The sequence below is a fragment of the Labeo rohita genome, chromosome 7 (assembly GCF_022985175.1).
Source record: "Labeo rohita strain BAU-BD-2019 chromosome 7, IGBB_LRoh.1.0, whole genome shotgun sequence".
In the NCBI taxonomy this organism is placed as follows: domain Eukaryota; kingdom Metazoa; phylum Chordata; class Actinopteri; order Cypriniformes; family Cyprinidae; genus Labeo; species Labeo rohita.
In genome coordinates, this window is record NC_066875.1 from 2,919,581 (window position 1) to 2,942,160 (window position 22,580).

Below are 22,580 nucleotides of genomic sequence, written 5' to 3' on the forward strand. Positions count from 1 at the left end.
GGTTACACGTGGTCTGCGGTTGTGAGGCCGTTTGGATGTACTGCCAAATTCTCTGAAACGCCTTTGGAGACGGCTTATGATAGAGAAATGAACAGTCAATTCATGGGCAACAGCTCTGGTGGACATTCCTGCAGTCAGCATGCCAATTGCACGCTCCCTCAAAACTTGCGACATCTGTGTCATTGTGCTGTGTGATAAAACTGCACATTTTAGAGTGGGCTTTTATTGTGGCCAGCCTAAGGCACACCTGTGCAATAATCATGCTGTCTAATCAGCATCTTAATATGCCACACCTGTGAGGTGGATGGATTATCTCGGCAAAGGAGAAGTGCTCACTAACACAGATTTAGACAGATTTGTGAACAATATTTGAGAGAAATAGGCCTTTTGTGTACATAGAAAAAGTCTTAGATCTCTGAGTTCAGCTCATGAAAAATGGGGGCAAAAACAAAAGTGTTGCGTTTATAATTTGGTCAGTGTATATAGATAATAATAATAATAATAATAATAATATCTGCATTACTTATTCCCTTTAAGGTGGTCTTAAAAAGTCTTACATTTCTGAAATTTGTTCATTGAAATAATCGTATTTTAAGTCATATTTTATAGTAGTAGCTTTTATTTTTAGATTTTCACTTTTGATTTTTATTTCAATTTGAGTGTGATTAATTTTGTAATGTAAAATCATTTTTATCAGTTTTTTATATTTCTATTTAACTTTATTTGATTTTTTTATTTTTTTTTAAACTTAATTGAATTTATTTTAGTTAGTTGCAAAGGCAAGATTTCTTTTTTATATAATATTTTATTATTTTATTTTAGCTTTATTTCAATTAATAAATTTTTAGTTTATTTTAGAAGTTTTAACTATAACACTTGCTTAAACATTAGGCAATAAAACTTTCAAACAAAATCGGTGTTCCCTTATCAACCTGGAACTAGCTAAAACGGTTATTTTGCATTCATTTTTGTATAACTATATGTGTAATAATAACTTTGGCAATCTGCTCACATAATGATGACAAAAGAGAGCTCTGTTATTCATTCATCACACTTGAAATGCAAGCTCAAGCTGAACACACTACTTTGTGGGATATGATATTCCATACAGTGTTGTTTGCTACACGTTTGTGCAAATCCTGGGGTGTTTTTAAAATCTTTTCCTAATAAATACCTTAAGATAGAGAGAATACTTGAAGATAAATGTAAAGCCAGAGCTGAAATCTGAGTTTAACTCAATAAGAGAGACAGTGAGAAAGTTTGGTGGATCCTTTGTGTGTGTGTGTCAGTCCCAAAACCGCTGCACCATATTTAGAGTCAAAATCCTCACTCATCCTTTCATCACAGTCCCATGAAGCCTGTTATTATATGAGGAGAGTTCAATCCAGCGGACGTGCACATCACTGATGCCCCTGTGTTTTCATGTCTAGATGAGAGAGTGTTTCTCACTCCAGAGGAAAACGCCAAACCTCAGTCTGTCACCGTTTCGCCCATCAGAGCTGCAGAAAGACGCGACGGTGAGAGACGTTTGTCATTTCACAACTGATATCAGAGAATCGACTCGCAGAGAGCGGCGGGTAATGCTGTCATGTCTCTCTCAGGTGCTGTGAAGCTGAGCTCTGAGGAGGAACACCAGCTAATGCAGAAGTGGCAGAATGAGCTCGGCGTCTGCAGTGAAGTCATTGTGAGTAACTCCTTTATGCTTCACCTTTTAATTAGAAGATCTTTTTTAAAACCAAGTACACTGTAAAAGATTTTTTTTTAATTGTGAATAAAGCAAAAATTATTGGGGTATGTTTTACAAGAAAATACTAATTTCTTCAAACTACTAGAACAAACTTCTTCAAAATTTCATGTTTAATTTAATGTCATTTGCAGTTTCTTTGTTATAATTTCTGAATTTCACTAGCTATCTTTCCGAGTGAAAAGTAAATCCTACACTGAAGCGGTGTATACTGAAATACTAGAGTATTTTCTTGTAAAACATACTCCGGGAATCTTTGTTTTGTTTACAAGTAAATGTGTTTTTTTTTTTTTCCAAATTGTAAATAAAATTTTAAATACTATTTAAAAATGCTTTATATTAAAAAGTATTTGAATATTGAAACATTTACAAATCGTTTTTACTGTTTACACTCTTTTTTCAGTTTTTCAGTGATTTAAAAGAAAAAAAAAATAATGCATTTGTACTTTTTATTACTCTCTGCAATGAACTTTTCATAATTAATGTTGTTGGGCTTGTTCCCTATACAGATCAAATAAGTGATTACATTTTTCACTAACTGCAGTTGGGTCATTTTGATTAAACTAAAAAATAACTAAAAAATACAGCTAACGAACACCATAAAAATAAAAAAAAAAAAATTTTAGCAGTTTTTGCAAATAAACTTTTCATATGTACAATTTGTCATTCATTTGCTGTCCCCAATTTTGCCATCAAGACAAACACTTAAAAAAAAAAAAAAGAGTTTTCCAAAAAATATCTATATTTTGTTAGAATGTAAATAAGAAGTGACAGGTCACGTCTCTGTCATTGCAGTTCAAAGATCAGAAATGTGACTGATTTTTATATGTAGATTTTTATTATGTGTAGTTAACCGGTCAGCACTTATGAAATTGAATTCAGAAACGGTTCATGTCTTTCTCTTTTTTATAGATTTGGAGTTAAATCTCTGCCAGCTTCCTTGTTGTGTTAGCAAGACTAATGTTTTGTATTTAACATTTTAAATAATATCATCACAGTCACGCACAAAAATTCACACAATTACACAATAAAACAAAACCAATTCAACTTTAGCAAACTTACAGAAATAATATATTCTAAAAGAATCAACTTAAGTGTAACGTGTAGTGTTTTCAGATACTTATTTGCATAGTAGCGGCAGTTAAATGAAAATGTATCAAAGTTTAAATTTATATTAACTACAGTTATTTGAACTTAAGTTTGAACTTAAATAGGACTTAAGTACACCTTTATATGTAATTTCATAATTACTTTTATTGTCTTTGAAATATGGTTAAAGTACTGGTGAATGTACTGTCAAGCATTTATGCTAAAATAAAATATATTTTAATGCATTTGTACTGGGAATTGTATTTCAAGTGTTTATATTTCTAATAACACATTAGTAATATTTAAGCATATTAACTTTAAATATAATATTGAAAATATTGTGTTAAGGAATATAGTCATGAAAGTATCTCTCTTTAATTCACTTAAGTGACCTTTTATTTCATTAATATTACATGATCTATAAGTACAGCTTTTTAAATGTACTTTTAAGATTTGAAGTGCACGACATGTGCACATTTAAGCACATTTCTTTCACAAAGCTGTATTCAAAGTGAATACAAAACTATTTCCTTTTCAGTTAAATTCTAAAAGCAAACATAGTTTGTTAATGATCTATAAAGACTTTTCTATTTCTGTGATTTTTAAGAATATTGCAGCTGACCTTGTTAGAGGAAAATCACAGAAACACTTTATGTCAACAATAATTTATCGACTTACTTTCTTAAATCATTTTCCTGGTTTACTGGGTGTATTTTCAGTGCACAATATACCAAGCATGTTTGTTTAAATATTTTTTGTATCATAATTTGATTACTGCTACTACCGAATGATTATTCCTACTAACATCAAAATCTATTTGTATATGTGGAATGAATAGATTGAATTTGTTTGAAGGAGACGACATGTGTTTCATGCTACAGCAAGTGAATGAGGGATTTTCAAAGTTTGTGATGTGATTCTGTGTTGACGTGTGTTCAGGTGGCTCAAGTTGAGAAGTTCAGTGAGAACAGCGGTTTAGGGATCAGTCTGGACGTGTGCGCTGGCAGTCACATCCTCCGCTCAGTGCTTCCTGAGGGACCTGTTGGGCGATCGGGAAAAATCTGTAGTGGAGACGAACTGCTAGAGGTAAAACACATCCATCGGAAACAACCCACCACCAATGTGCATATAAAATGTGCCCCAATAAGAAGTCTCTAATGCCCACCAAAGCTGGATTTATTTGATCAAACATACAGGACAAACAGTAATATCATGAAATATTCTTATAAATTTAAATTTAAATTGCTGTTTACTATGGTAAAAAATTTGTTCCTGTTATCAACGCTGAATTTTTAGCATCATTACTCCAGTCTTTAGTGTCACATGATCCTTCCGAAATCATTTTAACATGTTGTTTTGCTGCTCAAGAAACATTTCTGATTATTATCGTTGTTGAAAACAGTATCTCTTCATTATTTTCATATATTTATACGTTTGCGTGTGTTTGTTCAGGTGAATGGCATTCCCCTCAGAGGAGAGACTCATAAAGAGGTTGTTGACATTCTGAAAGAACTTCCTGTTTCTGTGACCATGGTCTGCTGTAGATCCGCCCCTCTAATGACTGACAGCCAGACTGACCAATCACAGCTAGAGGATGTGGCCGCCAATTCCAAAGTTCAGGTACATTAAATTGTTCACTAAATATCAAATCTTGTTTAGATTTAATATGTACAATAAAATATGTAAAGGTTAATGTGCAATCAGTCTTTTATTAATATGAATTTATCTATACCAATGAAATTCAAATACAGTAAAATGTATATAATTTTGTATAACTGCTCTAAGTATAGTTTCTTTCATACATTTAATTATAACAATAATTATTATGTTATCATATTGTTATCAGTAGACAATATAGAGTATTTCTAGAAATGTTAAATGACAATAATAATCAATGGTTGAAATAACTCCTATAGGAATCTCTATTTATAATATTTAAGTTTATTTATAAATTACATAATAATAAATAATTTAAATAGTAACCTTATTTAATTAAATAAAAATAATAGGAAATGTAATTATTATTCAATGTAAATTAAATAATTAAATAATTTACAATAAATATAAATGAACATTCATTTAAATAACTTTTGTTGGAAGGACACTTGATTTCCCCAAATGCTTATAATTATTCGTTTGTAGTGATAAAGTTCTTGTTTTCCATGAGCGAGTTAAACGAGCCTGAGTAGTTCAGTCAGACTTTCCTTTGTTGGGATTATATCAGATTACAGTGCACATTATAATCTCTGAACACATCGAGTGGCTCTCAGAGGACAGACCTTCATGCTCAAATGCATGACATGGTTTAGCCATCAATAAAAGCTGTACGTTTTGCATCCGCCGTGTTACATACGTTAAATTAAGGTTTATGCTTCGGAACAATTATTAGGGATTTTATAAGAATGAAATGTTATATTTATCTTGTTTGTGTAGGTGCCGGGTGAGTTTGAGGATTTCCTGATCTCTGGCGAATCAGAGGACATCTTGAAAGATCATGTGACTGAGGAGCCCACCGGAACGCCGTTAGCGATGTGGGAAACAGAGATTCAGGATATCGAACTAGAGAAAGGAGAGAGCGGACTGGGCTTTAGCATTCTGGATTATCAGGTGAGAAAGTGGGAGGACCTTTCTAAATTTAGAGCATCACATGAGAATGGGAGGAGCACTTTTTTACTGATTGACAGAACTGGCAGATGAAAGATAAAGTTGTCTATTTGTTAATCAGACTACACTGGTTGTGCTGAATGTTTGTTGTCGTTGTGTGCAAAAAAAAATAATTAATTGGAGTTTATTTTTACAATTTAGTTCACATGTAGTTGCAAATTAATGAGAGTTTGTTGACATGTAGTTGCAAATTAATGAGAGTTAGTTGACATGTAGTTGCAAATGGGAGTTTTTGACGTTACATATTCACACAAGTTATTTCACATGTAGTTGCAAATTAGCGCAAGTTTGTTGACATGTAGTTGCAAATTAATGAGAGTTTGTTGATATGTAGTTGCAAATTAACGCAAGTTAGTTGACGTAGTTGCAAATTAACGCAGGTTAGTTGACATGTAGTTGCAAATTAATGAGAGTTTGTTGACATGTAGTTGCAAATTAACGCAAGGTAGTTCACATGTAGTTGCAAAATAATGAGAGTGTGTTGATATGTAATTGCAAATGAACGCAGGTTAGTTGACACGTAGTTGCAAATTAATGAGAGTTTGTTGACATGTAGTTGCAAATAAATAAGTTAGTTCATATGTAGTTCCAAATTAATGAGAGTTTGTTGACATGTAGTTGCAAATTAACCAAGTTAGTTCACATGTAGTTGCAAATAATGTGAGTTAGTTGACAATTTAAAAACTGATGTGAGTTAGGTGACATAGTTGCAAGTTAATGGAAGTTATTTGATGTAGTTGCAAAATAATGAGATTTAGTTGGAAAGTAATTGTAGCTAGTAGAATGTCTAATGAGGCCCATTGAAATAAAGTAAAAACTGATAATGTTGATAATGTTATACTCACTTTGCATGTGTGTGTGTATGTGTGTTTATATGTGTACAGGACCCAATGGACCCGCTTAAGACTGTGATTGTGATTAGGTCGTTAGTTCCCGGCGGCGTAGCAGAGCGAGACGGACGCTTGTTGCCAGGAGACCGTCTCATGTATGTCAACAACATCAACCTGGAGAGCGCCAGTTTGGAGGAAGCTGTGCAGGCTCTGAAGGGAGCGAACATGGGTGCCGTCCGCATCGGGGTGGCCAAACCACTGCCCGTAAGAAATACTAGCCTCTACTTTCTAAAGCAGCTTTTTTCTTTGCACGATTTTGTGTTACTGAAACCCGTGGCTGCAGTAACGGGATTCCTTCGCAGGTTCTTTGAATATTTCATGACGCGGGTCTGTAGTCCTTTAAGGCCTCAGGAAATGAAATCTTCTTGGAGGAGCGTGTCTGTATCTTTGTGAAGAGCTCTCAGGGGCTGTAGTTTATCTTAACCTCTTCAACTTTCCTAGGCTGTTATCTCGGCTCCATTATTCTGGGATTGTGTGCACATTTTGGCATTTTTCCTTCTTTTTCTCCTCTGAGGCCTTGAGGTTTGGAGCGTGTGTGGTGGGTTGTCAAGTGCACTGCAGGTCATCTGATCAGGCCCTTTTTTCTGAAGATTTAATCTCACGAGAGGCCTTTAGACTGCATGAGCGTGCCGAACGCTTTTGTTCTGCCCTCTCAAGTGCGATAGGGTAACATCACCTTTTAATGTGGTTCAAATGACTCACTTCCAAGAAGCGGAATAAAGAACAGACAAAGCATTTTTTCCTGTTTACCATTACATGTCAAATCTTTGATGCAATCAACGATTTTTAATGATGCCAAAAATGACAAACAAACGAATCAGCTCGCTAACCAACCTTGCACTACTAACATGCAAAATGATTATTCTAACCAAATCAAATCAAATCAGTCTTTTATTTTGATCCTGGGCTGGGTATTATGATGAAATGAGATTCTGCTGTAGCACAGAAAATATACACTGTATATCTGCACAGCATCAGTATGCAGTACTGCTTTACATTATTGCATAAAGCATCATAAAAAAAAAAAAAAAAAAAACAGTAGACTTGTCTCAAACAGTTCAAGATATTTATGTTACTCTTTATACATTTCAACAAACTGAATAATAAGCAATTCAAAATAAAAATTAGCAATTCATTAGAGTTTCTGCGGGTCTTAAAAAAGACTTAAAAAGTCTTAAATCACTTTTAAGGCCTTGAAAAGGAGTTAAATCAGAGCAGCAAGTCTTAAATTCATATGATCGTGGCATTCATTTTAGTGAGGGATTGTTTCCTCGTGTTTCATTTTAAAGTGAAGCGAAAGCATAATTTCTGTGCTACATGGCTTAGGTCTCTCAATATTCATTAAACAATACGCGGTAGATGGCGACATGTGCTGCTTCATCTGTCAGTCACTCGAAGAAGAACTTGTCGTTATGTTTTTTTTAGTAATAAAAATCATTTAGTTCAGTTAGAGAACAGAAAATACAATTAAAACGGAATGCTGCTGCTCAGTGCAGTGTGCTGAACGACAGTCACATCACAGATCAGATTTCATTTATCACCTGAAGAGAGTTGAGCTGACTGACAAGAAAAGAGAAAGACAAGACCATGCGGAAGAGTTTCAAAACAAAATGCAAAAGCGCCCGTTGTAAAAATATTTTGGATTTTTAAAAGCCTGCTGACTTCTGCCATTTATCTGACGTGATAGTGGAAGTTTCATATTTATTTGGTTATTTGGCTAATTTTTATTTATTTAAACTGTGTATTTTTATATATATATATGTATATAAAACATAAAGGTGTATGCCGTGCTTCCAAGCTTTCTTATTCGTTTTGCTAATAAACATTCTATGTTTCTTATTTATTTGGTTACACAGTGTTTACTGATTTTCAGTTTTGTATACCTATTTAAACTTTGTGTAAGTTATTATTTTATATTAGCCATATATAACATGGTGTATTTTTATTCGTTTTGTTAATAAAAGTTTATGTTACATTAATTTAATTTAAAATTTAAAAGTGAAAGTAAAAATGCGCACAGCGCTTTTACAGCTACTTAAAACTGAAGGAAAGTGAAGAAAAGAGGGAAAACTCAAAGAAACCAAAAACGAACAACTGCTTGACGCTGAATTGCCGCTGATTTGAAAGTGAAAGTAAAATGTGCACATCGCTTTTACCAAAGGAAAGCAAAGAAAAGAGGGAAAACCAAAATTAACCAAAAACAAACAATCGCTAGACGCTGAATTGCCGCTAATTTGAAAGTGAAAGTAAAATGTGCACGCCGCTTTTACCAAAGGAAAGCAGAGAAAAGAGGGAAAACTGAAATGAACGAAAAACAAACAATTGCTAGACGCTGAATTGCTGCTATTTTGAAAGTAAAAAGTAAAACTCGAACTATACTTAGAGAACATATTGCTGTATTGTTTTCCCTTCATTTTTTTTCCTTACCTTTTCTTTAGTTGGTCTTAAAAAGGTCTTTAAAAAATCTCAAATTTACCTTCATAAAACCTGCAGAAACCCTGATTCATATATATTACTTTAATTTAACAAAGATTTAAGGAATAATTAACTGAAAAATTGTAACTTTATTTAATATTTATGGATGCTGGCATTTATTTTCAGTCATTTATTTTTATTTTTTTTACTGAAAAAGGCCAATTTTATTAGAGTATATTCAGTTACTAATGAAATACAGTTAGTCGTACCAGATTGTGGTCATAACACCCAGTGTGATCTGCTCATGATCAGAGAATGGATGGTCACATGTTTAGAGAGGTGACACTTCCCTGTCTTCACAGACTGAGGATGAGGATGGCTCTTCGTCCTTCATCTTCTCGGCTCTGCTGCTGATGGAGGGCTGTGATGGTGAGGATGAGGAGGATCAAGTTGTGTTCCGCGCTGAGCCTGCAGTGGTCAGTGCTCATAAAACACAAGCAAAGCTTTCCTGTGCAAAGCATGTTATTAGTGCAACGTTCTATAGGAGCAATGATATGTTAAGCGTTTATTGGAGACAGACAACCTTTTGAATATTTTAGTCCAAGCTTAGCAAGTGGCATCATTGAAAATCAACTGTTCAGAAAGAATATTGCAAAATCAATTTTGAAGGGTATTTCATTTATGCAACTCTTTTACATAAAGAAATTCTCCAAAATGAAGAAATTCATATTCATACATATGACTCCACATTTTGCAAAGAACTTATTTAATTATTTATTTTTGTGGAACTCAAAAAGACACTTTTTGAAGAATAATTATGCATCTCTTTACCATAAAATTATTTTCCTAAAAATATATTCTATATATTTTCCATATGAATCTGTTGTGGCACCTATTTTTTCCTCGTTTATAGGTACCATTTTTTTTAGATGAATAAAAAACATTTTAGTCCAAAGTTAGCAAGACACACACGGCATCACTGAAAATTTAATGAAAGTGAAATTCAGAACGAATATTTCGAAGTCCATGATGATTTTTGTGGGGGTTATCCTAACAAATTATTTAAAGTGTAGCACATTTATTGTGGCCTTTTGAAGACAAAAAAAGATCATTCTCTGACTTTATTATTATTCTCACCTACACAATATTTCTTTCAGATCGACTCTAGTGATTTAGACCTGTCTGACGAAAAGGCGTTTGATCGTCATTTTCTGGAGGAGGAAGAGGACGAGATGCTGCAGTCGATGATCGCTGAACACGGCAGTATCTGCAGTGCTGATCTGACCTATCAGATGAACAGACCCGCCTCCACACCGAAGGTAAACAGAGTCAGCAACCAGTCACATTTAAACATGCACATTTCAAGCAATCAAATTACATTTTGGCTTTGCACGGACTAATCAAATACAATCTTTAAATCATTTAGTACACTTACCCAGATTTAATCACCTTTGAGACTGTTTTATCAAAACCAGTGTTGGGGGTAACGCATTATTAGTAAAGTGAGTTAATAAAAAATTAATCAGATTAATTTTTAGTAACTAGTAAAGTAACTTGTTACTTTTTAATTTACAAGAAAATATTTTAGAGTTACTTTTTCAAATAAGTAACACCAGTTACTTTTTTCCCCTCCATTTATTGATTGAAAACTCTCCTGTCCCCATGTTGAGAGAAATCAGGAGTAAGATGTTTCTTTAGTTCTAGACTAAATGTGAACATGCATTAATTCATCTCACTCACTCACACACACAAAAAACAGATTCACTATTCTTCAAAATGAAAAACAGTGAAATGCAATTTAGAATATGATGCAAACCTGCAATAATTTAACATGTTAAATAATACAGATATCCTTTATGTGTTTAATGCTATTTTATTAACCAGTGTCTTTCCCGCTGACCTTCGATGATCCAATTCAACCACACTAATAAGCAAAAAATACTCAAAATAAACTAACATTTGCTCTTCTTTTTTTATTGCTAAAGAGTATTGAACTTTTTTCTTCTGCGTTCTACTGTACTTCAGCCTTTCACTTTTGGTGTGAAAGGGCTTTTACATTTGCCCAAAATAGAACATTTTATTTTAAAAACAAACCAGCAAGCCCTGCCCAGATTTAAAAAGTAACACAAAAGTAACATAACACATTACTTTACATAAAAAGTAACTAACATAATTAGGTTCTTTTTAGGAAGTAATGTAATATTGTAATGCGTTACTTTTAAAAGTAACTTAATGTTTCTAAATAGCTTTGTGAAAAAGAAGTACACTTTAGCAGTAATAACAGTACTTATTACAGGAATAACATACTTTAAAAGAATATACTTAATTGTGAACTGAATGTCATTTTTCAGACACTTTTTAAATGCATGTTAATTGCAATTGAATGAAAATGTGTAATAGTTTAAATCTATATTAAAGGCATTTAGTTGAATTTTAGAGTGTTTTTGACCCAAGTAGTACATCTTTATATGTCATTTCATAATTACTTCTGTCTTTGAAATATGGTTAAAGTACTGCTGAATGTACTGACAAGCATTTATGATAACCTTTTAACTGTCTAACCCTGTTAACCTGTCTTCTCAGAGGGATGCCTACGTTTACGTTACTATACGTGACCCTGAATCACAAAACCAGTCTGAAGTACCACAGGTATATTTGTAGCAATAGCTAAAAATACATTGTATGTTTCAAAATTATCTTTTTTTTTATGCCAAAACTCATTAGGATAGTAAAGAAGATCATGTTCCATGAAGATATTTTGTAAATTTCCTTCCGCAAATATGTCAAAAAGTAATTTTTGATTATTAATATGCATTTCTAAGAACTTAATTTGGACAACTTTAAAGGCGATTTTCTCAATATTTCGATTTTTTTCACCCTCAGAGTCTAGATTTTCAAATATTTGCATTTCGACCAAATATTGCCCTATCCTAACAAACCATACATCAATGGAAAGCTTATTTATTCAACTTTCAGACAACGTATAAATCTCAATTTCAAAAAACTGACCCTTATGGCTGGTTTTCTGGTCCTGGGTCACATATCACAGTTCAGTCCTAATCTAATCATGACAAACTATATGTTGTTGGAAAGGTCTAAGACTCCTAAATAGATATTTTACCACTGTTTTTTGGTACAAATTATTTAGGAACACTAATAGGTTAATTTATGACAAGGGGGCGCCTCAAAAATCTACATCATAACAGGAGTTCTGACCTTTGTCACCAAACGTCTCTTTTCGTTGCCTTTTTTCTGTCATGTCAAATTATATATCAACTGAAAGTTTAAAACCTCAAAATTCATCCTTTGAAACACATTTTAAAATCTGACATTGCGTTGGCATGGAAATGGTACTTCAAAATCATATTAGAAAATGTATTTGTTTATGAATTATAACAATTTAGGTTTGGATAGTGCACTTTCACATCTATGTTCAGAAATAGTGATGACAGTTAAAGGGATGAACTGTTGTAAAAATGTGTAATACTGAATAACACATTAAAGTTAAATGATAATCAAGTACTTTACATGTGCTTTAGCATGTTAGTCAACATATCAAAACAAGTGTATTTTTTTAAAACATGCTTTTGTCACAGCGTGGTGTGCGGGGAATGAGGAGTATGACGAGGGGGATACAGAACATGCACATTTATTAAATAATCCACACATCGAGCAGGAATGGACAGGAACAGCAGGGAATCCAATGTAAACAGACACGACAAGACTTAGAATAAACGGGAGTGACATAAACAGACTGAGCATGACAATAACAATAACCGACAACCAAACTGTGAAAACAACCGAACTTAAATACACAGACCAATCAGGGGGAGACAGGTGCGAACGATCAAACAGTGACGTAAGAATTGAAAAACGGAACAGGAAGGACCAAATAAGGGCATACAAGGGGAAAAGCACAAAAACAGTCCACAGGGGTATGACAGCTTTAATATGTAACTTAAATTAAAGCTTTTTTGACATTATTACAAAAGTCACTTTTGTGCTCAAGCCCTTTATTTTATTAATATTATATTATCTGCACCTGCAGTTTTGGTAAAAGTATACTTGTAATATGTTAAATACCCTACAAGTGCACATTCAGTACAATTGGTGCACTTCTTTTTCACTGCTGTAAGTTTTAGAAGTCTTGAGAAAGAAAGAAAAATAATATAGTGATAATGAGTTATAATAAACTAATAAAATAATGAAAATGAACAAATACGCCAAACTGAGTGTTGTCATCTGAAGCTGCTTATAAAAAGTCCAAATTTTCCTAAATTTGCTACTTCCGCCAATAGCAGGTGAATTTACCATAATGCATAATTTTAAAAATAAAAAACATGTATTTTTACCCTGTGGCATTTTAAATAATAAGGTGTAATAATGAGGGAAAACAGTAAAAGTGATAATAAAAGGAAAAAACTGATCCTAGAAAAATCTTACCAGTTTGTGTCCTAAATAAACGTCTGATACATGTCATTTGCTGAACAGCCTCATTCACTCCCACTGTTCCAGACCGGCGTGCCACAGGCCCGACTGCTCTCTGTGCTGTAATTTGCGGCTATATTGTTTGGAGTCCCATCAGTTGTGCGTTTATTTGCGTTTTTATGGCTGCTGCTCTGGGAGGTCTCTGCTCAGATTCATAGGCGAGCGATTCGGTCCCTCTTGAATCATTCTGCGCGAGCGAACTCAATTACAGCTGTATGAATCACGGCTACATTCACAAACACGTTCCCCTGCCTCTCGTCAGGAACCGCTCTCCCATTATTGCACTTCAGCAGGTCATTAACGGAGCTGTTTATCAGGAGATTATCTGCGTCTGATTTGACTCTTATTGTGGATATAAATCAGCTTACACATTGTGAAAGGGAAACTGCAGATGTTCGTCCTACCCACAGGACATTTGAACATTATCTTTCATGTATTGTCTGTTCCGAAATTGCATTATGCAGTATTACACATCAGCAGCTTATGATCGTGGTGTCAATTCGCTTTAAATACTGCTAAACGAACTCCATTTTTTGGGTTTGGGTCACTTGTAATGTGCATTTTCAAATATTGGAATTATAAGTTTACAGTTGAACCCGCTCAAAATATCTTACTAGCAGTAAGTCATCAGACCAAGTTTTTCTCAGTCAAGCAGCTCTCACATAGTATGACTAATTTCCTGTAGTATCACTCATCTGTTCCCATCCTTCCTGCTTCCCCATAGACCCTCAAAATCCCGCTTCATCCTGCTGACCTCTTTCATCACTCTGTGTCCTTGACTTCAGTCTTTGATGTCGTTTTGATGCGGATTCTGACCTGTTTTCCTCACAGGAGGAGGATGTTCTTCCAGATAAACCCGCAGATGAGGCGCAGCAGCTGAATGCCGCCGCGGGGAGCAGCTTCGAGAGGACCATCACTGTGGTCAAGGGCAATGCCAGTCTAGGTATGACAAAGGGAATGTGTTCGAGAAACAGAAGTACAGCATGTTTTTAAAAAATAGTAGCTAATATATACTTTAAAAGAATATACTTAAGTCTGAACTGAATGTTATGTTTTTTTTAGACACTTAAGTGCATGTTAACTGCAATTTAAATGAACGTATTACAGTTTAAATTTATATTAAATGCAATTAGCTGACCCACTGAAGTAGGACTTAGGTACATTTTATATGTCATTTCAAGGGCTGTCAAAAATGACATTAGTTTTTGTGATTTATATATTGTTTAACACAATTATAATGAATTCATGTGAAGATTGTTTTAAGCTCACTTAAATAAAAAGTCTTAATATTTTTTAATGTTCTGTAATAGGTTAGGTTGTATATTTTGGCACAAACTTTACTATAGTGTTAATATTTATCCATTTTATGTGTTGATTTCAAAACAGAATAAAAAATATAGTTAAAAAATAATCAGTTTAAGTGAAGTATCAGTATCAGTATTGTTATCTGTCATTTTTACCTTCATTTATATTACTTAGCATTAAGGCACATTTAAACAAATGTGTAAAATATAACCTTTTTATGTTTTTATTCTGCATTAATTTTGAGATTTTGTGTAAAAATGTATGTGATTGCACATTTTAATGTTAGATGCAATTAAATTATGATTAATTCGTTTTATTAATTAGTTATTTTTTTTATCAATTGACAACATGAGTAATTTCATAATTACTTGGTGTACTGCTAAATTTACGGACAAGCACTTGTTCACTAAAATACACTTTAATGTGATTTTCAATAAAAAAATTTAAAACTATTATTTAAAGTGCACCTTGAAATAAAAGTTTAAATTAAACATTGTACTTAAGTACAATACTTAAGTATTATATCTAAGTATTTTTATCAGTTGAAACATGAGTAACAATTTCATAATTACTTGGTGTACTGCTGAATTTATTGACAAGCTTTAATTCACTAAAATACACTTTAATGTGATTTTTAATTTAAAAAATTTAAACCTGTTATTTAAAGTGCACCTTAAAATAAAAGTTTCAATTAAACATTATACTTAAGTATTATACTTAAGTTCTGTACTTAAGTACTTTTATCAACTGACAACATTAGTAATTTCATAATTACTTTGTGTACTGCTGAATTTACTGACAAGCATTTATTCACTAAAATACGCTTTAATGTGGTTATTTAGAGTGCACCTTAAAATGAAAGTTTAAATTAAACATTATGCTTAAGTACAATACGTAAGTATTATATCTAAGTATTTTTATCAGTTGAAACATGAGTAATTTCATAATTACTAAAATAAAAGTTTAAATTAAACATTATACTTAAGTATAATACTCAAGTATTGTACTTTAAAAATGGTAAGTAACAGTCATAAAAGTGTCTTTTTAAGTCACTTAACTGGCCTTTTATTTCATTAATATTATATTATCTGCAAGTACAGTTTTGTGCAAAAGTGAATGTGACCTCACTTTAAAATTGGACAGTATGAAGGGAACATTTCTTGCTGCATAAATGTGGTACATGATGGAATGAGAGGTTTTCCCCAGCTGCTGTTTTGCATTTCACTAATGATTAAGATGTGGATTTGGCCGTGGGACTGTACAGCAGCAGTTAGGGCCGACTTTATCCCGGAGCAGCAATTGAACGCAGTCTGCTTTGCCAATATACGCTATTAGGATATTAAAATTTCAGCAGAGGGAAATCTGGCATTCATTTGAGACTGCTTAACACTGCTTTAGATCCGGACTCATCTTTACTGTCACAGGTGTTAATGGACTCCCATTCTTGATCTAGAAAATTGCAAATTAAAGTGCATTTAAGTTCCTGGCAGATGATTTTTTACAACGCTGACTTAACGTCCACTACTAAGTGCTCCTCATGGGAGACCAAGATAACCATGCAATACTCTAATACACATAAAAATACACAACACACACATATATATCTGGGAAAAATCCATTTTAAACTTTAACTACAGTGCCACCTCTATAGGAGCAGAGTATATGTTCATTATTCTTACTATAATGTCTGTGTCTGCATTTTACTTAATTTATATTTAGTGATACTTTTTATTTTTTAGCATGAATAACCTGTAAATGTGTTCTCATGCATACAGCACAACATAAAGTATATTAAAAATAGATTTTTGAAACGGCACCTGTCGAATTTTGTATTTAATTTAAAAATGAAATATGCTCAAATATCAACTCTAAAATAATTGTAAAAAAAAAAACAAAAAAACAATACATTTGTCTGGGAATAAATAGGTGTCATAGGTGAAAATGTAATGTATAGCCATAAAATTGTTTCTGTGTTGAGTTTCTTTGAATTTTAAACCAAAAAAAAAAAAAAAAAACAACTATCAATGGTGTTATTGATAACTAAATCTACAATGATTTTGCTAGTTGAAATAAAGCTTAAATCAGTTAAATTTTATATGATTATATGAAATATTTAATATTTTTATATGAAACTTAAAAAACTTAAATGAAAATTAGAAATGCTGCTTAAGTTTAAGTACTAAAATGGCTAAAACTGAAATAAATTAAAGCTTAGTAATAAATAAAGGAACTAATAAAAATGACAAAAACATTTATTTTGAATTACTAAAAATACAGTCTATATACTTATTTTTAGTAATATATCACTATATAATTTTATAGTAAAATACTATTAAATGTACAGGTTTTGGAAGTAAAAAAAGTCAGCAATAATTTACAGTTAAAAAAAAAAACAAAATTGGACACTTCACTTAATTTAAATAATTGGTCTTTTTTAGGTATGTACATTGTTTTATATCACATCAAATATTGTTAAATTAATGTTTTTTTAATATGCATTATTTAGTGTCATATTTGTTAATACGATAGTGTTTTGTATTTGTACCTAAAAACACTGTGCACCTTTTACATATTAATAGGCTTTAATGTTGTTGATTTTGGCATGAATATAGCCATTGCTGCTGATATGGCATTAAAACAAACAAATAAATAAATTGTGAAAAAGCTTTAAATAAATAAATAAATAAATATATTTTGAAAAAGCTTTACCACATGAGTTTTTATGGTGATTATAAGTGAATTAAGGTACAGAAGAGATTTTTAGTAATTTGGTGTATTAACATTAGTTATATCAATCAGTGTAAATTTTAGTTAAATCATTTATTTTATGTAAAATGAAAACGAAAAGTATAGACATAAAGCCCATTCAAAATATTAATAAATACTTTAATACTATTTAAATAATGCTAAAATAACACTGGATTAAATTATCAAAAGCTAATTTAATTCATGCTGCTTTGTTTGTAAGGACAGAATGTGATTTTTCCAGTGACGTAATCACATCACATGAAAAGTCTTTATTTTTAGTAGTCGATGGGGTTCACATATATACAATGTCCAATAATAAGTTCCAATATCTCTCAAACATATTTTATTACATTTTGCTGGTTTATGGTCACTTAAGTAATGATATTACTCTACAAACACACTGCATCAATTTTTAACAGAATCAGCCCTGAAATCACTTTAGAATTTTTATCTAAAGTAAATTTTAAAAACTTGATGTAGGTTTTTAAATGTAGATTTCTTGCCATGAAAACAGCCAATGAAGCTGGCATTGCATTAAAACAGAGACAAACGTCTCCCATTGTTTGTGTTTCAGGTATGACGGTGTGCGCGCTGAAGGACGGGCCCGGTATGCTGATCCGCAGCATCATTCACGGTGGCTCCATCAGCCGGGACGGCCGGCTCGGGGTCGGGGACCTGATTCTGGCCATCAATGGAGAACCAACAGGGAATCTGACCAACGCTCAGGCGCGAGCCATGCTGCGCAGACACTCTCTGATCGGACCAGACTTAGGGTGAGATGCGCATACAAACACACACGTGTGATTTAACTTCTCACACACAAATCAGATGGTCTGTTATTGTTTGTTTGTGTTGACACATGGATAATTACAGCCACTGAAGGCTGGAGTAATATTGCTGAAAATTCAGGTTTGATCACAGGAAAAAATTACGTTTTAACAGATGTTCACATATATAACAGTTGTTTTGAACTGTAAAAAATCAAATTTTAAATCAAATAAATAGAAGAGACTCCTCAAAAACATTAAAAAATCTTGCCGACCCCAAACATATTTGGATGTTACAGTGCATCTAGCTTGTCAGCCCGATTACATTTTGGTGGTGCTTTAAGCTGGAGTCCTTCCAATGGAAGAAAAATCTGTTATAATGGATTTTATGTATGGTCAGGGTGTATTTTAAGAGTGCTGCCAATTTAATAGAGCCATCAACCTCAGCAGAACTCAGAATTTACATTCACAATAAAAGGATAAACAGACCTTCATAAAACAAGGCTTATCAGTGCCCAACGGTGATCCAGACGCCGTCTGGCAGCAGAAAGCTTGTTCTAGCTGCAGTAAGTCGCTTTATTTTGCATCCCGCTGCCAGCGGCGTCTGTGTCCGTAAACTGCTCTTCACATTTCCAGATCCACAGGTGCCGCGGGGGAAGAGCTGAGCCCCGTCTCTGTGTGAGTACTGCCTTCATCACGCTGTCTGTCCTCACTCCCTGCTTGCGCTCATTCGGTTCTGTCGCTGCGGAGGTTTATCCAAAAGAATCTGATTGTTCGGGCCGCCCGCAGCCCTGCTTCCATTCTCTTCTAATCGCAAAGACTGGAAACACTTCTGTCATCGTTTACTCATCCAAACCTGCATGAGTTTCTTTCTTCAGCTGAATGCATTATTGGGTCATCTCTGTTATGCAGTACCTTTTTGTAATTGTTTATATTTTATTCTATTTAATATATTGGATTAAAGTAAATATTGCTATAAAAGGGTATAACCCGGCCTGTCACAGTTATATGAAATAACTATTGCTGTAATTAAAAGAGAATTTTATGCAAATATAGAAATGTCAGGAAATGTGCATTCCAGTGCAGAAATTAACAAATACACAACTAACTCAAAGATCATAGTTACACTGACATTCAAAAGTTTGGGGTTGATTGATTGAAATAAATTCATGCTTTTATTCCACAAGGATACATTAAATTTATTAAAAGTGGCAGTAAGGACATTTAATTACAGAAGATTTCTATTTCACATATAAATGCTGTTACAATTATTAAACTATTATTGGTAAAATATTAAGCAGCACAGTTGGTTTGAACATTGATAGTACACTGAAGCCTGGGGTTATGGATCCTGAAAATTCAGGAATAAATGAGTTTTTAAAATATTCTAAATTTTAAATATTTTAACATTTAAATGTATTTTAAAATGTTGAAATATAACAGTTATTTATAATTATTTATTTAGTAATAATATTTCACAAATTCACTGTTTTACTTTATTTTTGATCAAATAAATGCAGTCTTAATAAGCAGAAGAGACTTCTTCCAAAAACATTAAAAATCTTTGAATGATAGTGTATTTCTGTGATGACATTATGATCATAAAAGTATAGCATTTTGGAAATATGCTCTAGTCAAGCTCAGAAATGTAAACTTTATTGCTTTATTATTAGTTGCACAATTGTACGAAATTAACATGATGCATAAGGAACCATTCACACAGGACACATTTGTTCTTGAAATGTGATTTATAATGACTTAACTTCTGAAAAAAAATTATAAATGGCAGAAAGCATATTTTCTTTAGAACATTTTAGCAGGAAAATTAAAAAACAAAATGAAGAAACATGCAATATTTCTCAATATATTGCTGGGTTTTAATTTCAGAAGAAGTGGACATGGCAAAAAAGGCAACATTTATTCACACCAAAGTAGTGAATGACTCAGAAGTCACCCCGTGTTCGCTTAAAGCTGAAGTGTGTGAGGTCTACAGTACAGAATTGCAAAAATAATGATTGTTGCCAGAGTGATTACACTTTTTGAGAAAGTCAACCTACAAATGTCTTACTTATAGTTTTATCTTTGTATTAACCTGGGATAGGAGAGTACTTCAGTTTTAATTGTGGTATTTCAACCAATATTTTAAGGCAGATTTTATTTGTACTGCAAAGTAGGTTTGACCCTACTAATGCTAAACACTCACATTCCAGACAAACTCAAGGATGCTGCGTTTCCTCATCAAGCAGCGTTTGAGCAGCTCGTTGTTTCCTTGGTAACATGCATTCGTGTTCTCAAGAGGCTGTCGTTCATCGTTAACATTCCAGGCCGTCATTTCCTCCTAACATCGTGTGTATTGTGTTGTTCATCTTTGACTAACATCTCTCTCTCTCTCATGTCAGTGATTTGATTTCCAGCCATCGATTCTCGTTCATTAACGAAGCGTTTCCACTGAATGTGTGGATAATGAATATTTGATTCACATCGATGTGCCGTGACTCCTAATGTCTTGATTTCGCGCCTGCATGCATGAATTGTTCAAAACAAGGTTTGATTTTCCTCCATTAGATCTGTCATCTTCACTTACAATCAATTGGTGAAGCAAATAAACGATTTCTGTTTTGATTCCTGATCCGGAAACATGAAAATTCAAGCTAAATTATCAGGCTCGCTGCTGAGTCAGATTTTTTTTTGGTTTGAATTTTTGGGTGTAATGCAAAAGAAAAAGATAAATGTCTTGTTGTGGGACTAACACCGGCTGTTGTTAACAATCTTGACTGATTAATGGTTTCACCTTGGGCAGAGATAGGCAAAAATATATTAGATATTACCCATAAAGTTGAAAAAAATCAAGATGTGCTTCAATCCATAATGTTGTTAAAAATTGAAGAACAAGTGGAACTATTTTCTGTGGCCATTAAGTCACAAATGCTGTGGATTGGACTTAATTTGGAAGACTCCTTTGAAGTTTGATTCCGGGAGTGTTGATGACAGGTCTGATGAGTCAAATGTCATCACAAGCTTGTGAATCATGTGATTGTGTGTGTGCAGAATCACGTATGTTCCTGCAGAATATTTAGAGGAATACAGAGCAAGCCAGCAGCTCCAGAGTGAAGATCTCTCTGATGGCAAAATCAGCACTCAACAGTACGTACTCCACTCACACTTCATCCTGTCAGCTCTCATTGACTCGTAGAGTCAAAACAATAAGAGCTTTGTGTTTGTGCGTTTAGTCAGACAGTCTCAGATCTTCCAGAGAGAGAAGATGGAGAGGGACAGGAGAGTGAACGACAGACAGCAGCTTCTAACAACTGGAATCTGCCACGGAGGTGAGAATAGATAAATAAGACACAAGTGACTGAAAACCATAGACATATCTATTAGGAATGGATATGTATTAGAAACTGGTTTCTGTTGGCATTCTTATTATTGCTCCTCTGGAAGTCTGGCAGTCCTTAAAGCTATTGGAGCAAAATTTGGTGCGTTCATTAGGAAAGGTCTGAACATCAATCTGACCAATTTTGGGCTCTCTCACTCGAACTCTCTAGCGCCACTGTAAGTTTAAAATTGGGCTTTTCATATAACGTTTGAACCATATGACCTTTTTAACATACATTGTCTTAAGTCTTCAGATTTTTGATGAAATGTGTTATATGTTATGAACTCTTCGTCATATTGAAACAGTCTAAAATATATTGCTTATACTGTATATAATATATAATGTTCATCCATTCTCCACACTGCTTGTTCTATGTAGGGTCATGTACATTTTGCATTTGTCCAATATGTATTTTAAGATTGGAAATGCATTTTCCTTAAATATATTATATAATTTGAAGGTTTACACAAAATATATTTAGATAAAATATATTTGTCATTCACCTGCTTGGTTTACAACATATATTTAGCATATATTTGAAGTATATTTTGCTCAGAAAAACATTGCTAAATGGGTATTTGCCAAGTATTTATTAAAAATTATTTAAAAACTAATTTTAACTTGGCCCAAATGTAAAATTCTGCAGAACCCATTATACTTTATACAGGTACCCATCTTTCTAAAGTCTACCACACTGCATATCTGCCATTTGAATTTTCATTGCCTTTTGTCGTTTCAAACCTCTGTCTTTCAACAGATCTTCCCCAGATTTTAGGCTGATAATCTTGAGACCTAGCTGGCCTGGCCAAAAAAAAAAAAAGCAGCTGAAAATGTCCATCAGATGGCACCTTATACTTTCATATTTTTTTCTCAGCGTGCCATTTTACACCATGCCAGACCGAAGTTATTGAACACGCACTTTACACTTAATGGCTGGATCAAAAGGTTTTGAGTCAAATCCTACGTGGTGCTGAATTTGTACCTCTAGTAGAATATTTTTGTTTTTAACAAATCTTGGAAAATATATTCAAGGCTTGCAAAGTTTGATGGTGTTTGGTCAGAAGATGGGATCATGACAATGCATGAAACATGAA

The 22,580-nt window shown here is 33.2% G+C and overlaps 1 protein-coding gene across 9 annotated transcripts in view; it reads left to right on the plus strand.

Moving 5' to 3' along the window:
• LOC127167997 (multiple PDZ domain protein) overlaps nucleotides 1-22,580 on the plus strand; it is a 79,886-nt gene that overhangs the window by 26,608 nt on the left and 30,698 nt on the right. For 6 of the 9 annotated variants that reach the window (XM_051114452.1, XM_051114455.1, XM_051114457.1 and 3 more), the window contains exons 12-25: nucleotides 1,431-1,517; nucleotides 1,602-1,684; nucleotides 3,773-3,919; nucleotides 4,286-4,453; nucleotides 5,267-5,440; nucleotides 6,382-6,591; nucleotides 9,165-9,278; nucleotides 9,960-10,121; nucleotides 11,386-11,451; nucleotides 14,122-14,233; nucleotides 17,918-18,116; nucleotides 18,747-18,788; nucleotides 21,159-21,254; nucleotides 21,341-21,436. In XM_051114452.1, the coding sequence (XP_050970409.1) occupies nucleotides 1,431-1,517; nucleotides 1,602-1,684; nucleotides 3,773-3,919; nucleotides 4,286-4,453; nucleotides 5,267-5,440; nucleotides 6,382-6,591; nucleotides 9,165-9,278; nucleotides 9,960-10,121; nucleotides 11,386-11,451; nucleotides 14,122-14,233; nucleotides 17,918-18,116; nucleotides 18,747-18,788; nucleotides 21,159-21,254; nucleotides 21,341-21,436 (1,756 nt within the window). The remainder of the gene's footprint in view (nucleotides 1-1,430; nucleotides 1,518-1,601; nucleotides 1,685-3,772; nucleotides 3,920-4,285; nucleotides 4,454-5,266; nucleotides 5,441-6,381; nucleotides 6,592-9,164; nucleotides 9,279-9,959; nucleotides 10,122-11,385; nucleotides 11,452-14,121; nucleotides 14,234-17,917; nucleotides 18,117-18,746; nucleotides 18,789-21,158; nucleotides 21,255-21,340; nucleotides 21,437-22,580) is intronic. The other 3 variants (XM_051114453.1, XM_051114454.1, XM_051114458.1) reach the window with 3 other exon arrangements.